Here is a 21,467-nt window from a genome sequence, read left to right on the forward strand (position 1 = left end):
GGAGGCTTGCAAGCCAAAGAACACCAACCCAACCATGACGCACGGGGGTGGCAGCATCATGTTGTGGGGGTGCTTTGCTACAGGAGGGACTGGTGCACTTCACAAAATAGATGGCATCATGAGGGGAAATTATGTGGATATATTGAAGCAACATCTCAGACATCAGTCAGAAAGTTAAAGCTTGGTCGCAAATGGGTGTTCCAAATGGACAATGACCCCAAGCATACTTCCTAAGTTGTGGCAAAATGGCTTAAGGACAACAAAGTCAAGGTATTGGAGTGGCCATCATGAAGCCCTGACCTCAATCCTATCTTAATTCATTCCTACTTAGAAAATGTGTGGGCAGAACTTAAAAAGCGTGTGTGAGGAAGGAGGCCTACAAACCTGACTCAGTTACACCAGCTCTGTCAGGAGGAATGGGCCAAAATTCACCCAACTTATTGTGGGAAGCTTGTGGAAGGCTACTGAAATGTTTGACCCAAGTTAAACCATTTAAAGGAAATGCTACCAAATACTAATTGACTGTATGTAAACTTCTGAACCACTGGGAATGTGATGAAATAAATAAAAGCTGAAATAAATCACTCTCTACTATTATTCTGAAATTTCACATTCTTAAAATAAGGTGTATGTAAACATCCGACTTCAACCCGGAGTGATTGAAAAACAAGTTTTTACGACTCCAACCTTAGTGTATGTAAACTTCCAACTTCAACTGTATGTACTGTTTTCTATACTATTCTACGGTATCTCATTCAAACAAGTAATGTTTACATATCTTGCATTACTCATCTCATGTATATACTGTTTTCTATACTATTCTACTGTATCTTAGTCCATTCCACTCTGACATCGCTAGTCCATATGTATATACCGTAATTTCCGGACTATAAGCCGCTACTTTATTCCCACGCTTTGAACCTCGCGGTTTATACAATGACGCGGCTAATTTATGGATTTTTCCCGCTTTCACAAGATTCATGCCGCCAAAAAACTGAGCACCGTCACATAATGTGACGTAAATCGAGTGCGCTCAAGCTTCCCATCATTCTGATTACGGTAGTAATTTTGTCACCCTCATCATGGCAAAGACACGGAGAAATGCATATGATGCAGCTTTCAAGTTGAAGGCGATCGATCTGGCTGTTGGAAAAGGAAATAGAGCTGCTGCACGGGAGCTTGGCCTTAATGAGTCGATGATAAGACGTTGGAAAGCAGCGTGAGGAACTGACTCAGTGCAAAAAGACAACAACAGCTTTCAGAGGGAAGAAAAGCAGACATCAGTGTAAATCGTGCATTTAAGGTGGCGCTCCTTGTTCAGTGGGAGGCTTGGATGACAAGTGGGGAGAAATCCTTCACTAAAACGAGCCGCATGCGAAGAGCAACTTATGGTCAAGTCTGCCAGTGGGTCCTGACAGCGTGGAGCATTGTCAAAAAATCCACTATCATCAACGGGTTTCGAAAGGCTGGACTGCTGCGTGTTGAAGGGGCAGCATGAGCTCAGCGGGGTATTTGCCTCCGGATGAAAGTGACGAGAGCGACAATGAAAACGATCCAACATCGGATGAAACAATTCTGAGGCTATTCAACTCCGACACCGAAGGAGATGGCTTCAGTGGTTTCAGTGCACAGGAGGAGGAAGATAGTGACCAATGACTTTCTTGGTAGGCCACTGTTTAATTTGTTACAAGCCGTGTTTCGTTTAAAGGCTGTGTAAAGTTCATTTGTTTCAATGTACCGGTAGGTACCTGCGGCTTATAGACATGTGCGTCTTATTTATGTACAAAATACATATTTTTTAATAATTCAGTGGGTGCGGTTTATATTCAGGTGCGCTTAATAGTCCAGCAATTACGGTAGTCTTAATTCATTCCTACTTAGATTTGTGTGTATTGGGTATATGTTGTGTAATTTGTTAGATATTACTTGTTAGATAATACTGCACTGTTGGAGCTAGAAGCACAAGCATTTCGCTACACCCGCACCTGTATGTGCCCAATAAAATTTGATTTGAGTGGTTCCCACTGTGAAGCATGGAGGAGGTTTGATGGTGTGGGGGTGCTTTGCTGGTCACACTGTCAGTGATTAATTTAGAATTCAAGGCACACTTAACCAGCATGGCTACCACAGCATTCTGCAGCGATACGCCATCCCATCTGGTTTGCGCTTAGTGGGACTATCATTTGTTTTTCAACAGGACAATGACCCAACACACCTCCAGGCTGTGTAATGGCTATTTGACCAAGAAGGAGAGTGGTGGAGTGCTGCATCATATGACCTGGCCTCCACAATCACCCGACCTAAACCCAATTGAGATGGTTTAGGATAAGTTGGAATGAAGTGAAGGAAAATCAGCCAACGAGTGCTCAGCATATGTGGGAACTCCTTCAAGACTGTTGGAAAATAATTCCTGGTGAAAATGGTCGAGAGAATGCCAAGAGGGTGTAAGCTGTCATCAAGGCAAAGGGTGGCTACTTTGAAGAATCTCAAATATAAAATATATTTTGATTTGTTTAACACTCTTTTGGTTACTATGTGATTCCATTTGTGTTATTTCATAGTTTTGATGTCTTCACTATTATTCTACAATGTAGAAAATAGTACAAATAAAGAAAAACCCTTGAAGGAGTAGGTGTGTCCAAACTTTTGACTGGTACTGTACATATTGTGTAAATTTAAATCTTATCACGCTGTCTCCTTAAATGTTTGTCAATGAGAAAAGCCTCAAAGTAATGGGCAAAGCATTTACTATTATCAGAATGTTGAGGTGTGAGTTGTCTCTTTTGGTTTATTTTTATTTAACTAGGCAAGTCAGTTAAGAACAAATTCTTATTTACAATGACTGACTAGGAACATTGGGTTAACTGCCTTGTTCAGGGGCAGAACGACAGATTTTTACCTTGTCAGCTCAGGGATTCAATCTAGCAACCTTTCGGTTACTGGCCCAACGGTCCAACCACTAGGCTACCTGCCGCCCCATTGGTATTGGGTTCAAAGTTCTGACTGACTGCTAAACAGTGTAAAGAAGGAAACAAGAAGACACATTTAACATGCGTCCATGTTGCAATATGGCAAGATTATCTGTAAGTATAACTTCACTTAAATGTAGAAGAGGTAACTGCACTGCATACATTAGGTTTAAAAAAATGAGATACAAGGTTCTGAACTGACAGCTGTTCTAGCTTCAGCGAATGTTGTTGGCCTTTTTGCATCTCAAGTAGAGTTCTCTGTAACTGTACATTCTGTAACTTTTCTGTACGTCTAAGTAACAAGATTTATCATCTACAGTATAGTATAGATACCAGTCTTAAAAAATAGAGAGAAGGGCTAGTAGGTCCATGTGCATATTAAGAAAAACATATGTATAGCTTTAGAATATTTGTATTTATCTCTATATATTTCTATGTATCTATCCATATTTACATGTGCAGGATAAAGATCTAAAGTGAAAATGTTGTAAACAACCCTTTAGCTCAGGAAGCCACTGGAAGAAGCTCTGGAGGGGGCGTGGCCGTGTGCTGCTCCAGGCTGGGGTGCTCATTGGATGAGGGATATGCATAATGCAAGGGGTGCTCATCATGTGGCTCAGGGAGCTCGTGGGTTTCGGGGTGTTCCAAGCAGGGGTGCCCATGGTGCTCCAGTGGCTCGTGGGCTGTGGGGTGCAATTTGGACATTGGGTGCTCCAGACAGGGGTGTTGCTGGGGGGGGAAGGAGGACATCTCTTTGTGTAGTCCCAGGACCTCTACCATGCCAGCCCCTGTATGAGGGACACTGGTGTGCATGAGGTGTCTTTGTAAGTGCTTGATCCAATCCTCCTGGACGGACAGAGGACCCTGGAAGACCAGGTCACAGAATCTGCATGGGAGAGAGTGCTAGGTTAGGTTTGGTTAAGGAAGGATAGGCTAGGCTAGGCTAGGTTAGGTTTGGTTTGCAGACATGGATAGTATTTAGTAGGGGTGTAACAGTTCACCAAACCCACGGTTCGGTGCATATTGCGGTTTGGTTTTGGTACAGTGGTAAAATGAAATGGTATTCACATTGTTCAGCATTCACAATGTTACTTGCATTGTCTGTTGTGACCGGATTGTTATGTTGGGCCTCTCAAGTTCCACTCTGATGCTGCATTTGTAATCATGTAGGAAGTGGGAATCTACGAGTTGTGAAGTCATAAATACCAGTTGAATGCATTCAGAAATGCTGATTGGCTAATGGCCAACAAGCTGTGTCAACCATAAACTAAAATTACAGATATCATGCTTGTAAACAAATGATAGAGTTCAAAAACCACATTAATAGATTGCTTTTTATAAATGTTTTGTCGTTGCATATAACTGCTGAAAATGTTGTTATAGAAGCCATTTCCTTAGTAGGTGACATCAGAGGATACCATGTGGGAGAAGTGGGTGCTCGGGATGATAGACGAGTTTTCCACTAGTATATACCAGTTGGAGGGGCGTTAGAGTAAATTCTTTCCCCCAGTCGTATGTGGTAAATTCCCACTTCCCACTTGGTTCGAACGCACCATGCAACTGCCTCCTTCAGTACCAGATATGCACTTGTGAATCTTATAATGAGGCTGTGTCTGTAGCACGGTACATCTACCAATCCAGGGTAATGTGATAGGTGGTCAATGCGTGTAATTCATTGTACACTTAGGCTTTGGTTTGCTTATATAGAGCGGGTACTACATGTTTTCTGAAATGGGTGCAATGCAAGAGGGAAGTTCATAACGTGGTTCGAGCACTTTCACAAGGTACTGAAACGCTCTATTCTCAACCTCCGTGCATATGCGCAACTATAAATCAATGGCTGTAAAAAAATATAAACATAGCCTACCTATCACTCTTGTAATTTCTTTAGCCCGGTCAGAATCAGCTTTGGTCTGGTCAGAATCAGAATCAGCTTGAATGCAGAGGGGAGACGATGTTGAGTTATTGTTTATTTGCGTTTCCGTCTTGCTTCGGTAAACTGGGGTAATATCGGTGTAAATGTGTCAACATATATAAGGTGTTGGCAGCTGCATAGGCTATTCTCGTTGAGTGTGGAAACATACTGTTAACGTTGCATCCACAACTCTCTGTCCATTGCCATTGTAATCTACTGGGAAGCCAAAATGTTCCCAAACTGGAGATTTAAACGATATTGGAGGATACTCCAATTCGTACATAACTAATTCCTCACAAAAGGACAGTATGAAATGCGCAAATTAAGATTCAAATTTTTATTACAACATGTGCATAGGCTCTAGTTGTTTTAACGGAATAGCCTGAAATGTTTTTTGATTTACTCAAGAGGCAGAGGCCTATAGGCCTAGTGTTTTTATTGCGTAAATACAGTTTTTTAATGTTTTCATTATGGTTCACAGGGCAGACCGAACCGAGGTCCTGGTAGCGAACGGTTTGGTATGTACAGTTACACCCCTACAACTTAGTATCTGAGAAGGCAACACTATTCATACAACACAATATGTGGTCACAAGCTCATTAAACATCTCAATCCAGAATCATGGACATTTTAATATGGAGTTTTGGGGCCTCCCAAGTGGCACAGCGGACTAAGGCACTGCAGTGCTTGAGGCGTCACTACAGATCCGGGTTCGATCCCGGGTTGTGTCGCAGTCGGCTGCGACTGGGAGACCCATGAGGCGTCGCACAATTGGCCCAGCGTCGTCCAGGTTAGGGGAGGGTTTGGCCGGCCGGGATGTCCTTGTCCCTTCACGCTCTAGCGACTCCTGTGGTGGGCCAGGCGCATGCACATTGACACATTGGTGCCGTTGGCTTCTGTGCAGGCCAGTCAATTTCTTCCACACTGATCTCGACAAACCATTTATGTATGGACATCGCTTTCTGCATGGGGTATTGTCATGCTGAAACAGTTGCCCAAAATGTTGCCACAAAGTTGGAAGTACAGAATCTTCAAGAATGTCAATGTATGCTGTAGTGTTACGATTTCCCTTCACTGGAACTTAGGGGCCTAGCCCAAACCATGAATAACAGCCCCAGACCATTAATCCTCCTTCACCAAACAGGTAGCGTTATCCTGGCCAAACCCAGATTCTTCCTCGGACTGCCAGATGGTGAAGCATGATTCATCCCTCAAGAGTGGCGAGCTTTACACCACACCAGCCGTCGCTTGGCATTGCGCATGGTGATCTTAGGCTTGTGTGCGGCTGCTCGGCCTTGGAAACCGAATTCATGAAGCTCCCAAGCGAAGAGTTATTGTGCTGACGTTGCTTCCAGAGGCAGTTTGGAATTCGGTAGTGAGTGTTGCAACCGTGGACAGATGATTTGTACGTGCTACGTGCTTCAGCACTTGGGGGGTCACATTCTGTGAGCTTGTGTGGCCTACCACTACGCGGCTGAGCCATTGTTGATCCTAGACGTTTCCACTTGACAATAACAGCACTTACAGGTGACTGAGGAAGCTCTAGCAGGACAGACATTTGACAAACTGACTGACAAACTGACAGAAACTTTCTGTCCAAAAATTATGCAGAAAAATTAATCCATGCTTCTGTCACTTCTAGGTTAGACTACTGCAATGCTCTACTTTCCGGCTACCCGGATAAAGCACTAAATAAACTTCAGTTAGTACTAAACACGGCTGCTAGAATCTTGACTAGAACCCAAAAATGTGATCATATTACTCCAGTGCTAACCTCTCTACACTGGCTTCCTGTTAAGGCAAGGGCTGATTTCAAGGTTTTACTGCTAACCTACAAAGCATTACATGGGCTTGCTCCTACCTATCTTTCCAATTTGGTCCTGCCGTACATACCTACGCGTCCGTTATGGTCACAAGACGCAGGCCTCCTAACTGTCCCTAGAATTTCTAAGCAAACAGCTGGAGGCAGGGCTTTCTCCTATAGAGCTCCATTTTTATGGAATGGTCTGCCTAACCATGTGAGAGAGGCAGACTCGGCCTCAACCTTTAAGTCTTTATTGAAGAGTCATCTCTTCAGTAGGTCCTATGATTGAGTGTAGTCTGGCCCAGGAGTGTGAAGGTGAACGGAAAGCAACGAACTGCCCTTGCTGCCTCTGCCTGGCTGGTTCCCCTCTCCACTGGGATTCTCTGCCTCTAACCCTATTAAAGGGGCTGAGTCACTGGCTAACTGCCGTCCCTACGAGGGGTGCGTCACCTGAGTGGGTTGAGTCACTGACGTGATCTTCCTGTCTGGGTTGGCGCCCACCCTTGGGTTGTGCCGTGGCAGTAATCTTTGTGGGCTATACTCGGCCTTGTCTCAAAATGGTAAGTTGGTGGTTGAAGATATCCCTCTAGTGGTGTGGGGGCTGTGCTTTGGCAAGTGGGTGGGGTTATATCCTGCCTGTTTGGCCCTGTCCGGGGGTATCGTTGGATGGGGCCACAGTGTCTCCCAACCCCTCCTGTCTCAGCCTCCAGTATTTATGCCTTAGTTTATGTGTCCGGGGGCTTGGGCCTGTTATACCTGGAGTATTTCTCCTGTCTTATCCGGTGTCCTGTGTGAATTTAAGTATGCTCTCTCTAATTCTCTCTCTCTTTCTCGCTTTCTTTCTTTCTTTCCCTCTCTCGGAGGACCTGAGCCCTAGGACCATGCCTCAGGACTACCTGGCCTGATGACTCCTTGCTGTCCCCAGTCCACCTGGCCGTGCTGCTACTCCAGTTTCAACTGTTCTGCCTGCGGCAATGGAACCCTGACCTGTTCACCGGACGTGCTACCTGTCCCAGACCTGCTGTTTTCAACTCTCTAGAGACAGCAGGAACGGTCGAGATACTCTGATTGATCGGCTATGAAAAGCCAACTGACATTTACTCCTGAGGTGCTGATCTGTTGCACCCTCGACAACCACTGTGATTATTAATATTTGACCTTGCTGGTCATCTATGAACGTTTGAACATCTTGGCCATGTTCTGTTATAATCTCCACCCGGCACAGCCAGAAGTGGACTGGCCACCCCTCATAGCCTTGATCCTCTCTAGGTTTCATCCTATGTTCTGACCTTTCTAGGGAGTTTTTCCTAGCCACCGTGCTTCTACACCTGCATTGCTTGCTGTTTGGGGTTTTAGGTTGGGTTTCTGTACAGCACTTTGAGATATCAGCTGATGTAAGAAGGGCTTTATAAATATATTTGATTTGATTTGTTGGAAAGGTGGCATCCTATGACAGTGCCACTGAGCTCTCCAGTAAGGCCATTCTACTGCTACTGTTTGTAGATTGCATGGCTGTCAGCAACGGGTGTGGCTGAAATAGCTGAATCCACTCATTTGAAGGGGTGTCCACATACCTTTGGCCATGTAGTGTATATTTTAGAACCAATACATGACCATTTCACAGTATTAAAAGGGTAATCCAGGATATATTTGTGCCTTGTGGCCACAGGATGATACGCACAACAGATCAAGACGCCAACAAAACCCACAAGTGACAGAAGCTTGTTGTGGTCCTACATACCTGCAGGTGAGTCTGTACATCTCCTCAACAGCAGGTGGGAGAGCTGAGAATAGTTTCTTCTTTGGTCCAGCTCTCAACCTAGGCTTCTTCTGTATACAGGAATAGGCTGGAAAACACAGACCATCTCAGTACAGACCAACTTACTACAGACTTACTCCGTACAACTGATTGACACCAGGACAGAGAGTCACAGGTTGTGTTCCAAATGGCACCCTATTTCCTATATAGTGGACGACTTCTGACCAGAGCCCTACCTATATAGTGGACTACTTCTGACCAGAGCCCTACCTACATAATGGACTACTTTTGACCACTACAGTTGAAGTCGGAAGTTTACATACACTTTGCCAAAAACATTTAAACTCAGTTTTTCCACAATTACTGACATTTAATCCTAGTAAAAAGTCCCTGTCTTAGGTCAGTTACGATCACCACTTTATTTTTAAGAATGTGAAATGTCAGAATAATAATAGAGAGAATTATTTATTTCAGCTTTTATTTCTTTCATCACATTCCCAGTGGGTCAAAAGTTTACATACACTCAATTAGTAGTTGGTAGCATTGCCTTTAAATTGTTTTTAACTTGGGTCAAATGTTTCAGGAAGCCTTCCACAAGCTTCCCACAATAAGTTGGGTGAATTTTGGCCCATTCCTCCTGACAGATCTGGTGAAACTGAGTCAGGTTTGTAGGCCTCCTTGCTTGCACATGCTTTTACAGTACTGCCCACACATTTTCTATAGGATTGAGGTCAGGGCTTTGTGATGGCCACTCCAATACCTTGACTTTGTTGCCCTTAAACCATTTTGCCACAACGTAGGAAGTATGCTTGGGGTCATTTTCCATTTGGTAGACCCATTTGCGACCAAGCTTTAACGTCCTACTGAGATGTTGCTTCAATATATTCACATCATTTCCACCTCCTCATGATGCCATCTATTTTGTGAAGTGCACCAGTCCCTCCTGCAGGAAAGCACCCCCACAACATGATGCTGCCACCCCCGTGCGTCATGGTTGGGATGGTGTTCTTTGGCTTGCAAGCCTCCCCCTTTTTCCTCCAAACATAACAATGGTCATTATGGCCAAACAGTTCTATTTTTGTTTCATTAGACCAGAGGACATTTCTCCAAAAAGTACCATCTTTTTCCCCATGTGCAGTTGCAAACCGTAGTCTGGCTTTTTTTATGGTGGTTTCGGAGCAGTGTCTTCTTTCTTACTGAGCGGCCTTTCAGGTTATGTCGAACTGATTTTTATTTTTTATTTTCCCATGATGTAAAACAAAGAGGCACTGAGTTTGAAGGTAGGCCTTGAAATACATCCACAGGTACACCTCCAATTGACTCAAATTATGTCAATTAGCCTATCAGAAGCTTCTAAAGCCATGACATCATTTTCTGGAATTGTTCAAGCTCATTAAAGGCACAATCAACTTAGTGTATGTAAACTTCTGAGCCACTGGAATTATGATGCAGTGAATTATAAGTGAAACAATTGTTGGAAACATTACTTATGTCATGCACAAAGTAGATGTCCTAACAGACTTGCCAAAACTATAGTTTGTTAACAAGAAATTTGTGGAGTGGTTGAAAAACAAGTTTTAATGACGCCATCCTAAGTGTATGTAAACTTACGACTTCAACTGCATATAGTGGACTACCTCTGACCAGAGCCCTACCTACATAATGGACTATTTTTGACCAGAACACTACCTATGTATTGGACTACTTCTGACCAGAGCCCTACCTACATAATGGACTACTTTTGACCAGAGCACTACCTATATAGTGGACTACTTCTGACCAGAGCCCTACCTACATAATGGACTACTTTTGACCAGAACACTACCTATATAGTGGACTAATTTTGACCAGAGCACTATGGGGCTCTGGTCAAAAGTAGTCCACTATATAGAAAATAGGGCGCCATTTGGGACGCAATGTTGTGTACATTTTCTACAAGGAACATTCAATACTGTAATTTCAGAAATGTGCTTTTATTTTCTTGATTTCTCTGACCAGGCTCAGAGAACTTACTTGTTCCTTCCATCATGGCAATCCTCTTCCTGCGTGCGTAAGCGCGAAGATGATTGGACAAGCTAACAGCACTGGGGAAGGTTGTGTTACAGTGAATGCACATCTTCTTATTAGATTCATTTCTCTCTGGAAAAGTGAGACATGTGAAAGGGAAAGAGACATTTCAAAAGAAAGCAAAGCACACACAAGTTCAGTTCAAAATGTAAAATATGTTCAAAACACTCCTTAACAACACTTTTCTTGCAAGAGAATGCCTTTGAAATAGTGTCAAGAGTATAGCATTTTATTCAAATGCCACTAAGCCTCCGGATTACCTCGCTCCATTCGTTTTTTACTTCATTAACAGTTATCTTCCATTAGAGACATTTTGTTTGTTCAACTTCTACACACATTACATCTAAATAAATTGTTTGGTTTCAGGGTCTTTGATGAGCGTCTTTGACAAATATAATCTGGAGGTGAGTTGAGGTGACTGTAAGGAAAAATCTGAAGAAATATGGCTAAAAGTGACTACAGAGCACATAGAGATGAACATGAAGTAAACTGCTATTCCCTGAGTGCCATCACCTCTTCCTCCATCTGTTTTCATATTGGAAAGATCTGTTTTGCACTCTGCAGTTGGAGATGTATTGTTGAGAGTAATGTTTATCACAATCTAAGAACTCCAGGGTGCCTATTTTCACCTGGGTTTAGAATTGGATTTAGGCTATGATAAGAAATTCATACTGTGCTGATTGTGTCAATATTGCACATGAATTACAATAGTTTGGCATGTCACTACAGGCTACATCTAGAGCATGTTAAAATCATAAAAGCGTTTGATTAGGAAAGGTCTCTCAGTACACCCTTTAGAGCAGATTTGATTGGATGACAAGCCCACACCAAGTTTCTATGCAGGCTGTCCTGAAGCTACTGGCAGTGGTGTGAAAATTATAGAGACAGCTTCCCATTCATTTCACACCTAATAGGGGGGAAAACATCTGCTACGGAGGTGTTTTTTAACCATGACAAGCCACTAAAGGTTATTTAAATGACCTGCAAATCGTTTGCAACAATTGCATGTGCAAAATGAATCTCTTCTTGATTAATTAACTAATGCCCATAAAAAAGCTTAAGTATATATTATACAGTATTCTCCCCAGTGTATGTGTTAAATCTCCATTTAACATAACACTGATTACACCAAAATGGTGTAAAAGCCTTAGTTAGGTGATTAAATCTGAATGTCAGAGTCAGTCTATTCTCCCTTTTAAGGTTTCAGCTTTCAGCTATAATGTAAAAAGTTACTATGACATTCAACAATGTCAGCCACAGAACGGCTAATCATTAGAATTGAGATGGACATCTAAAAAAATTGATATATTTTTTTGTATTTTTTGTTGTTGTATTTTACCCCCTTTTCCCTCTCAATTTCAATTACGATCTAGTCTCATTGCTGCAACTCCCCAACAGGCTTGGGAGACACGAAGGTCGAGTTATGCGTCCTCCGAAACATGACCACCCAACCGCGCTCCTTAACACCCGCAACACCGTTCAACTGACGACCAAAGTCAGCCTGCAGGTGCCCGGCCCGCCACAAGGAGTTGATAGAGTGCAATAAGCCAACTACAGAGCCGCCCCCCCCGGCCAAACCCTCCACTAGCCCGGATGACGCTGGGCCAATTGTGCTGCGCACTATGGGACTCCCGGTTATAGCCAGTTGTGACACAGCCTGGGATCGAACCCGGGTCTGTAGTGATGCCTTAGACCGCTGTGCCACTCGGGAGGCTCCGATATCTGATTTAGACATCTTTATTAATCTTTCTGCAAAACGGACGGAAACTGTTATTTGGACAGAGATTAAACAAAGGTGTGTAAACACAGCTGATGTGCTCCCAGAACCACATCAAAAGGACGTGACAGGTTTTAATTTCAATTTCAAAGCCAATTTATTATTTTTGTGTGCGTTACAATAATAATGTTTCCTGGTGACTTCAAGGTTGCTGACAGAAGAGCAGACAGAGTACTGGGGTATTATGATGATGCTCACATACATATTTAATGAAGCTCAATTTGAATGACATTTTGTGATTTAACATGAGCGCCTGTCAATAATAAAACACACAAACAGCTGCGGAACAAGACAAGTTTGTGTTTCATTATGGCAAGCTGATCTACTGTAATTGGAGGGTAAACTACTATCTTAACTCTGTATCATTGCACTCAATAAAACTGTTCTAAAGATCACCTAAAATAATCATACCTATCTGCAAAGGACTAAACTGATCAAGCCTATGAATAATGATAGAACACTGTGAAAAGAACAGACTGGCGACCCAATTAAGCTAATAAAGCTGTCTGTCACTTCTATCCATCATCTATCTGGCTTAACTGGCTTTCTTGTCTTCTTTGATTCTACATCACTTGAAACAGACTGATCATATGTCATATATGTTTTGCTGTCACAGAGGGGCCTTGTTGCACTACAATAATCAGTACCATTAATAAAATATATTTGGCAGATAAAGTAACTCTGTAGTTTTTAACTGTATAGTGTTTCACTCTGTTACTTCGCAGAAAACAAATTATATTTTGGCTATGTAGGTCCTTTTATCCACTGTTCAAAATCGAATCACAAAAAAAAAAAAAAAAATTCTGGTTGCTAAAAAGACATGATATTCTGATTTGTATAGAAATTAGCTGTGAATCTGCTTACCTTGGGCCCAGTGTGGTTCCAGATTGCTGGCCTGTTGGTTCTGTCTCTCCTCAAACCTCTCTTTGGTCACAGTAAAGTGATTCCTATCTGCATCATACGATCTGCTGTTATCCCTCAGCTGCCCCTGCTCCTTGTCCAACTTCTTCTTCCTCAGCAGCTCTACTAAAGTGCCCTGGGAAGGTTCCCTGACCCCTCGTATCTGTAATAATAATAATAATACTATTAATAACAATAATACATTTTACTTGCGCCTTTCAAGATACCCAAGGACACTTACAGAATAAAAAAATATGTAATTATAAGCAACATAACTAAGAGTAAAAGTACAACACACAAAAGAACATAGCACCAAAAAACAACACAACAACTGTACCTCTATACTCTTCCTTTCAGAAAATAACTCCTCTCCCTTAACTTCCTCCTGCCTGGGTGTAGTTGCACTGGGCCCCCATGAAGTGGAATTGCCATCCTGGCCTGGCAGGCAGCCATGTTGGATCTTCACTGGGAACCCTGTGGGTGTCAGGAAGAGCCCATCACTCCCGATGAACTTCTGGGAGATGATTGGTCGAGAGAGGAACTGCTTCCTGTTCAGATTTCAAATGAAACACAACAATGATATACATGATATACACTAGTCACAACATATAGCCAGGGAGGTACATGAAAAAGTACAATGACATAAAAGTAGAAAAAATGAAAAATACATTAAAATGAAGACAAATTCAAAATAAATATATAGCTGATATAAGATAGAATATTCTATTACATCCCTAAAAGGTGTAAACAGTAACTTGTGGAGGAATTGTTTATAGTACCTGTTGAGGGTCTGGAGGATGTTCTGGTGTTCCTGCTCATCCTGTAGCAGCTCGTTAAGGATACACACTGGACTCTTACTGGTGCTGGTGGTGCTGGTCTTCCCTATCCGCTTTAGATGTCCCCTCACATGATTGGAGAGGCCTGTGTTGGTGTCGAACCAGCCACAGCACAAGGGACAGGTGTGCTCCGCCTGAGACTCCGGCTTCTCAGCTGTAACATGAAGATTTAAAAAAGGTTTTAACACAATATCTATATTTACATGAACATTTTAATAATTTAGCAGATGCTTTTACCCAAAGCGATCTAGGTAAATTACTATGAAACTTTGTGGTAACTTTGAATATTACACACTATCTATAAAAGAATAACATGACACACTTGACTATGAAAGAAGCAGTCACAAATATTGTTAGATGTGATTACAGATTACTTTTATTACAGATTAATTACCCTATTACAGTACAATAGGAAACAATAAGTAATTGAATAAAGACAGGGAAAATATAATAAGTTGCTCACCTTTTTTGATCCTCCGTGCCACAGAGGGGATCTTCCTGCGTATGCGTGGCTGTCGGTCCTGTGAAGCTACCTGCTCAGGTGACACCACGTGGCGAGCATCATAACTCAGCCCCACCCTGTGCAGGTGCCCTCGCACGTGATTGGACAAGCCCACCCCAGACTCAAACACAGCAGGACAATAGGGGCAGGACTTTCTTTCTGACCCACATGGAGGGGAGACGTCATACTCATAGGAGAGACTTTGGTTGTGTGTTTTGGTGGTGGTGGGTGACTCCGGAGAATCGTCACACACTGAGCTTTCTATACACTCCTCTTTGATGATAAGCTTCTGTATGTCATCGCTGTCATACTCCCCCTCCTTGACTTCAGTCTTTTCAAAATGGTGGTCAGCCTGAGTAGCGTTCTTTTCAAAATGTCCGACATCAGCGGCAGGTGCAGGATCTTCTTTAACAAAAGAACCCCTCTGTCTGCGTATGAAGTAGCTACGGGCATAGGGATTCCTCTCATTCTCACTACTATCCAGGAAATTGGCTGTAGCCTCGCTGGTGTAGGCACTAAAGTCATACGTGTCCTCATAATCATCATCTTCTGTGTCTTCAGGAGTGGTAGTCTCTCTTAACTTTGGGTTCAGTTTTGGAAAAACATTATCAACCACCTTGTCGACAGTGTTGCGGAATGGTGTGGACATTTTTCGTTTGGATGGAGACTTTCGGGTAACAGCTTGGGACTCTGACTTCCTGCAGGTCAAGTCGTTGCTATCTCCCTGACTCTTGTCAGAGTCATAGCTATGATTTAGCATCTGGCCTATTTTAGCCATCTTGGATGTAACCAACACATCAACATTTGAGGGATATTTTGTCCTTTCTGAGATTCCTGAAATGACATGGTCGTATTGTTGATTGTCTTCCTCAACATAAGGGAGACCTGTTGTCACGTCTATTTTCTCTGTTGGTTTGGGAGATAATTTGTTTGGCTTGTCGCTCCTCCACATAGATGGTGACAGCTTGTTTGTTGAGCTGCCAAGACTACATTTGAACTGTGAGGCATTAAGATCTTTATAATACTTCTGTGCGTCTGCTTTGTTTCTCGTGTAAAAGTCAGCTACACTACTAGACCAAAAAGGCAAATCTGCTCTTTTCCAGAAAGCAGGCTTTTTAATACAGAACTTTTGTTTCAGCTGTAGGAGTTTTAAATCTGCTTTTTTGGACGGGCCAGCTAGCCTATATTGATCTTGATGGTCAGATGCTTTGTTAAACGGTGGACTTTCACATTCATCTTCACAAAACTGGTGTATTAGGTCACAATGGCTCTTCAGGTCATTTTGATTCTGGGTGCTGAAAGGGCACACTTTACAGTGAAACACAACAGATCTTGATTCATTATCTTCATTGTTATTTGTAGGAAACTCTGACTCCTCATATTTGATCATGTTCTTGTACTTGTACTGCAGTGTGTCACAGTGCACCGCGTACAGGTGTGCTTCAAGCTCCCGTTCTGTCAGGGCCATGTGGTTGCACTCCTCGCAACAGTAATAATGTTTATCCTTCTCATGTGTCTTGGCGTGCTGGACGAACGTCTTGGAGCAGTTGGTCCCGAACACACACTGCGGGCACTGCAGCTTGGCGTTCCTGCCTTCGTCTCGGAGTTTGTTGAGTCCCTGTATCTCCTCCATAAGTTTCTCCCGTCTCTCCTGGTGGATAATCATGTGCTTGAGGAGGGAGTTGCGATCGCGGAACGAACGCCCACACTCCCTGCATATAAAAGGCCTTGGAATGTTCTCGTGGTGGCGTATTTGATGATTATGCCCATCTAAATGATACATCATATGTCTATGCAAATGCCTTTTCTCCTTGAAATTAACATTGCACTTTGTGCATGGGAAGAATGATGGTTCTTGTTCGGATTGCTCTGTCTTTAGCTGCTTGGGTTTTCTACTAAAGAGGGAGTCGGAGTGATTGTCTTCGTGGCAATCTGCTCTTATAATCAGTTTCTTGATGATTACAGGACTGTCACTGGGATGCTCTTGACATGAATTCACAGAAGATTGTACATCAGCATTTTTACAAGGGAAATCCTCATCATTTACGTTGGCGATGTCAAAATCCTCGTCATCATCTTCCTCCTCTTCAATATGCCACTTTTTGTAGGTGTGATTTGAGCTGCTGTTGTAAACTTTTTCAGGAGAGCCTGACGTACCCACCAGGTGTATTTTACGCTTCCTCTGTCTTTGGCTGGTAAGCTGAGGCATCACTCCCACTCCCGCAGTGTTTTCCTGTAAGCTGTTGTCAACGTTACGATTGTTCCACAACACCCGTATAAGCTCTTTCTGAGAATCCCAGTGTAGTGAGTCAGCCCCGTCAGAACCGTCCGACGAGCTCTCAGAGGACTCTGTGGTGTGTAAGTCCCATATAGATCTAGCTCTAGCCTTGACTCCCTCAGCCGTCCATATTTGGTTAATTGGCGTTTGGTGAGGCTGTGGACTGTGGTCTGACAAGGTGGTGTCACGGGCCTGGTAGGGAAGTTCAGCCTCACTCTCCCCAGAGTCAGATGGTGACGTGTTGTTGGCCTCTGGCTGCGTGGTGGCTAATGTTTTCAGAACAGGCCCTGGCCCTGCTGGGTTCTTCAGGGCGTCTGATTGAAGCTCACTGGGTGGCGGTAACACCTGAGGGCTTGTGTCCCTCCCTGCTTGCCATAGTTGGGTGTCCTGGGCCTCCACCAGGACATTGTTGGGCGTTGTGCTGTCTTTGTTCAGGCCACAGCTCTCCTCTGAGTTAGGGTGTGAAGCAGGTCCATTAACAAGTGCTACAAAAGGTAGTGAATAGGCTGCTTGGGCTGTGTGGGGAACAGCAGGGACACTGCTGGGTACAATTGGACTGGGCTGTGCTCCATTTAAAGGGTTTGGGAGTCTGTCAGAGGACAGCTGCTCTGACAACCTTGCAGCATTGTTCTTAAGGGAGGATGTGTGACGCTGTAATGGCTCCTGAGTGGCAACGGAGCAATTACACAATGGTTCCACCACATCTCCTTCTTTGTCCTCTTGTGCATTTGGCTTTATATCAGCCATCTCCCCAGTATGTTCTGAGAAGAGAGAAACAGAGAAAAAACACCAAATCAGCTTAAAACATACTCAATAATTTATATTGTGTTTTGAGGGCTAAAGGCGATGAAAAATGGATGATTAAAACAAGTCTAAATGTGGCAAAAGGAAATATATACAGCCCAACCCATAACACTTGTATTGGTTCAAAGTCAAAATGCAGGCTAATATTATGTTGAATAACAAACAATTATTATTCCTTATACACACAGAAAATCAGTCAGTGTTCAGTGTCAGCTCTGCCTACTTTCTCTCCAATTGTTCCACACAATGAGAGTTTCATCCACAGTACTCTTCTGATCGGCTCTCTGGTACTGCATTATGATTTTCCTAACACCCTAGTCCACCACTTCTCTTCACAACAAACCCTGCTGTTAGCCTCAGATACCCCGGTGAGGGCTCTTAATTACCATAGCACACCTCTGGGATACAACCTTCCTGTTCCTCCCCCGAACGCACCCAGACGCCTGCTAAAATTGACCAATTTCCATGTGAACAAAGTAGACTTCCAATGAGATCATACTCAGTCTTAGCACTCTGTGATGGTGCTAACACGGGTCCCAGCACGACACTGTTGTTGCTCCAATCCTGACAAATTGGCATGCGTCGGGCTACACAATCTGTCTGTCTCACATACACTCACACAAACACACGCATGGAAACACTCCCTCACACATACACATACACACACACACACACACACACACACACACACACACACACACACACACACACACACACACAGATATACACATACATAAAGAGATATAAACACACATACATCTATAAACACACACACACCCATGAACACACACACAAACACACACACACACACACACACACACACACACACACACACACACACACACACACAAACATTAGGGTTGGGAATTGCTAGGGACCTCACGATACGATATTATCACAATACTTAGGTGCTGATAAGGTATGCATTACTGTTCTCACGATTCTCATGATTCTATATGTATTGAGATTTGATGCTCCAAACATATTGCTCACTATAGGTTTATGAGAAAACAAGTTTTGATCAGTCAGAAAAATAAAATGCTGAAAACATGTTGGCAAACTATTTTGGAAGATGGACACCAAGCTATAGGATGCAAGAGTATTGCCACAGGTGCAGCCAACAAATCGATACTTTGAGTCAAATACCGATATAATGAAAAATAATATCACAATATGTTACTGTCTCGATTTTTCCCCCCCCATCACTAACAAACATATAAACAGCAATCAACATTTGACAGATTGCAAAATGTAATATAGACTCAACTGTTGAACATGTTAAACAAGCCACTTAAGAGAGTGAAAATACATTAATAAAATCTTCTAATATTTAACACTCTTCCCAGCCTTGTAATAGCCAAGCTGTGAGACTGAGGCGAGGTGATGTATTTTACAGCTTGGTACAATGTGAAGTGTCCAGGCAGGGTTGTTGTAGCCCAAGCTGATAGACATAGACTGCATCTCAAATGGCACCCTATTCCCTATTTACTGCACTACTTTTGACCAAGGCCGATAAGGGCTCTGGTCAAAAGTAGTGCACTTTATAGGGAAAAGGGTGCCATTTGCGATGGAACTATTGTGTAGTCTACAATGTATGCTCAGTGGATTTGACATGATCCAGTGTTGGCTGCTCTCTGCAGGAAGCTACGTCGCTAACAAAGTGGTAAATTCAGTGTTAATGAGTGGCTTCACTGTTACCACCTCTGAGGTAAAACCTTCCGAGCTCCCTATTCCCTCCGTCTGCTGTGGTGTTACTGTAGGGGCTTGGGTTAGCAGGGAGGGAGAGGCAGAACAGACGCTCTGCATTTAAAGCTAACTTCACTGCTACCCCCGAACAGCAGGGTGGCAAAGCCATCAGAATATGATTTCAGCTTTAAAGGCTCATTAGTGGGGCTACTAGCATGCGATATGACTCTCTCTCTCTCTCTCTGCTCCATATATAACAACCAAAAGCAAACATTCAGGGTTCAACAGGGATGCAATTGAAAACATATTTTTTGCTTCTATTTACTTCATTTAGTCAATGTTAAAAGGCTGACTTTGCCTTTCTGGAAGCTATTTGCAAGGATTATAATCTTAAATACATTTAAACCGTATGCATAGATCGATCTGTATCTTATCAATGAGATGTATTACCATTAATCCAGCTCTGCATCATTCCCTAAGACATCTTATATGAGAGAATGTTCAGTAATCATCATGTTCTAGAATTCTCTGAAATGGAACGGTTATGTTCAGCTAAATTCTACTGAAGGAATAACAAGAGCTCTTACTGAAACACCTCCCAGATATGTATAATATGTTACTTGGCTTTTTCTTTCTTTCTTTTAATATTTTTTTACGGGTCTATCAGCACTTTCAGGAACACTCGTATAGCACCTTATCTTGAGGTTACTACAGAAGAAAAAGGGAGGCGATAATTGCATATTATCATTATTATTCTGGATTCCCTGAAGATACATAAACCTTTCTGAGATATTTAATAACCAGCTTGTCTCAATGACCCATTATCTTTAAAAGCATTGTAGAAAAGCATTTAAAACTTTAAACGTCTTACTCTTGACCCTCACCAAAACCTGCAAAAAAATATGACATTTATTACATTTTTTTATTGCAATTTTGTGTTACAATTAGAAAAAGAACGAAAATATCTCTGTTGCTCCATTCATCACCATATTTATCATAATGTCCAGGAAATGGCTAAAATATCATGTGAACAGCCTGAAAACATCCCAAAACAAAGAGTGCCAGGCTAGCCAGTCTTAACATCAGTAGAGAATCAGTGCTAAAGGCTTTTGAGTTTGGGACTAGTGTCCAAAGGAATTCCCTCTTCCCAACTAGGACCAGTCAACCAGACCAGTTCAACCACTGGAGCTGTCTGGATGGATCAACAGACAGCCACCCATCCCCATGTAGTATGTCTCTGCCTCTGCCTTCAGTGGGAGAGAAAACACACATCTAAACAACAAGGGGGGGGCGGCGCTGCCCCTCAAGTACTGCAGCAGCTCCACAACTTCCTCAGCTAATGGGAACTATTGATTTATTTGACACATAGTGAATTTATGAAGCTGCCTCTCAAGTGTGAGTATCAAAACCCACGGATCAAAATAAACAGGCAGAGATTCAGTCTGACTCTTCAGCAGTCCCAATGAGAGGAGAGCACAGCACTGTTCTCCTCAATGCCACAGTGAATAGGAAAGGCTTGGTTCAGTTCATATGCTGCAGTGTGGTCTAAAGCCTACAGTTAACCAATAACCACATAGACCCAGCGACACCAGATATCTTTGCTTAGGATGGGGTAAGCTTTTGAGGCATTAACAAGTTATATACTTAAACAAATGATAGTTAATATCACAGACTGCACCTTTACCCAGACAGACCCATGCAGAGACACAAGAGAAACAGGCCCAAAAAGAATAGTGTAGCCTACAACTCTCATAATAACACAGTAATAATAACACAGCTATTCAGCAACTACTGTAAATTTTGAGCTCACAATTATGAATTTGCAATAAATTCAATGGTGCTTGTAAAGAGAATAAAGAGAATAAAGTGGGCAGTTTCATACATCAAATCAAATGTTATGTGTCACATGCTTGGTAAACAACAGGTATAGACAAACAGTGACATGCTTGCTTAAGGGCTCTTCCCAACAATGCAGAGAGAAAAATAGAAAATAATAGAAAGATAATATCACAAGGAATAAAAACACAATGAGTAACGCTAACTTGACTATACTGTATACACGGGGGACCAGTACAGAGTCGATGTGCAGGGGTACGAAGCAATTGAGGTAGATCTGTACATATACTGTAGGTAGGGGTAAAGTGACTAAGCAACAGGATAGATAATAAGC

The 21,467-nt window shown here is 42.7% G+C and overlaps 1 protein-coding gene across 2 annotated transcripts in view; it reads right to left on the reverse strand.

The window, feature by feature from the left end:
• Window positions 1–2,774: 2,774 nt before the first annotated feature.
• The window catches only part of LOC115108568 (zinc finger protein 644-like), a 34,545-nt gene continuing 15,852 nt past the window's right edge, over window positions 2,775–21,467 (reverse strand). The window contains exons 3-10 of one of the 2 annotated variants that reach the window (XR_003860360.2): window positions 14,491–17,568; window positions 13,971–14,181; window positions 13,529–13,739; window positions 13,156–13,354; window positions 10,461–10,586; window positions 8,430–8,535; window positions 4,837–4,902; window positions 3,768–3,855 (exon numbers count right to left, since the gene is read on the reverse strand). Coding sequence is in view for 1 of the 2 variants with exons in the window: in XM_029633070.2 (XP_029488930.2) it covers window positions 3,474–3,855; window positions 8,430–8,535; window positions 10,461–10,586; window positions 13,156–13,354; window positions 13,529–13,739; window positions 13,971–14,181; window positions 14,491–17,554 (4,299 nt within the window). In the remaining variant the exon portion in view is untranslated. Of the gene's footprint in view, window positions 3,856–4,836; window positions 4,903–8,429; window positions 8,536–10,460; window positions 10,587–13,155; window positions 13,355–13,528; window positions 13,740–13,970; window positions 14,182–14,490; window positions 17,569–21,467 lie in introns of both variants that reach the window. The other variant, XM_029633070.2, reaches the window with a different exon arrangement.

This window comes from Oncorhynchus nerka, linkage group LG24 (genome assembly GCF_034236695.1).
Source record: "Oncorhynchus nerka isolate Pitt River linkage group LG24, Oner_Uvic_2.0, whole genome shotgun sequence".
NCBI lineage: Eukaryota > Metazoa > Chordata > Actinopteri > Salmoniformes > Salmonidae > Oncorhynchus > Oncorhynchus nerka.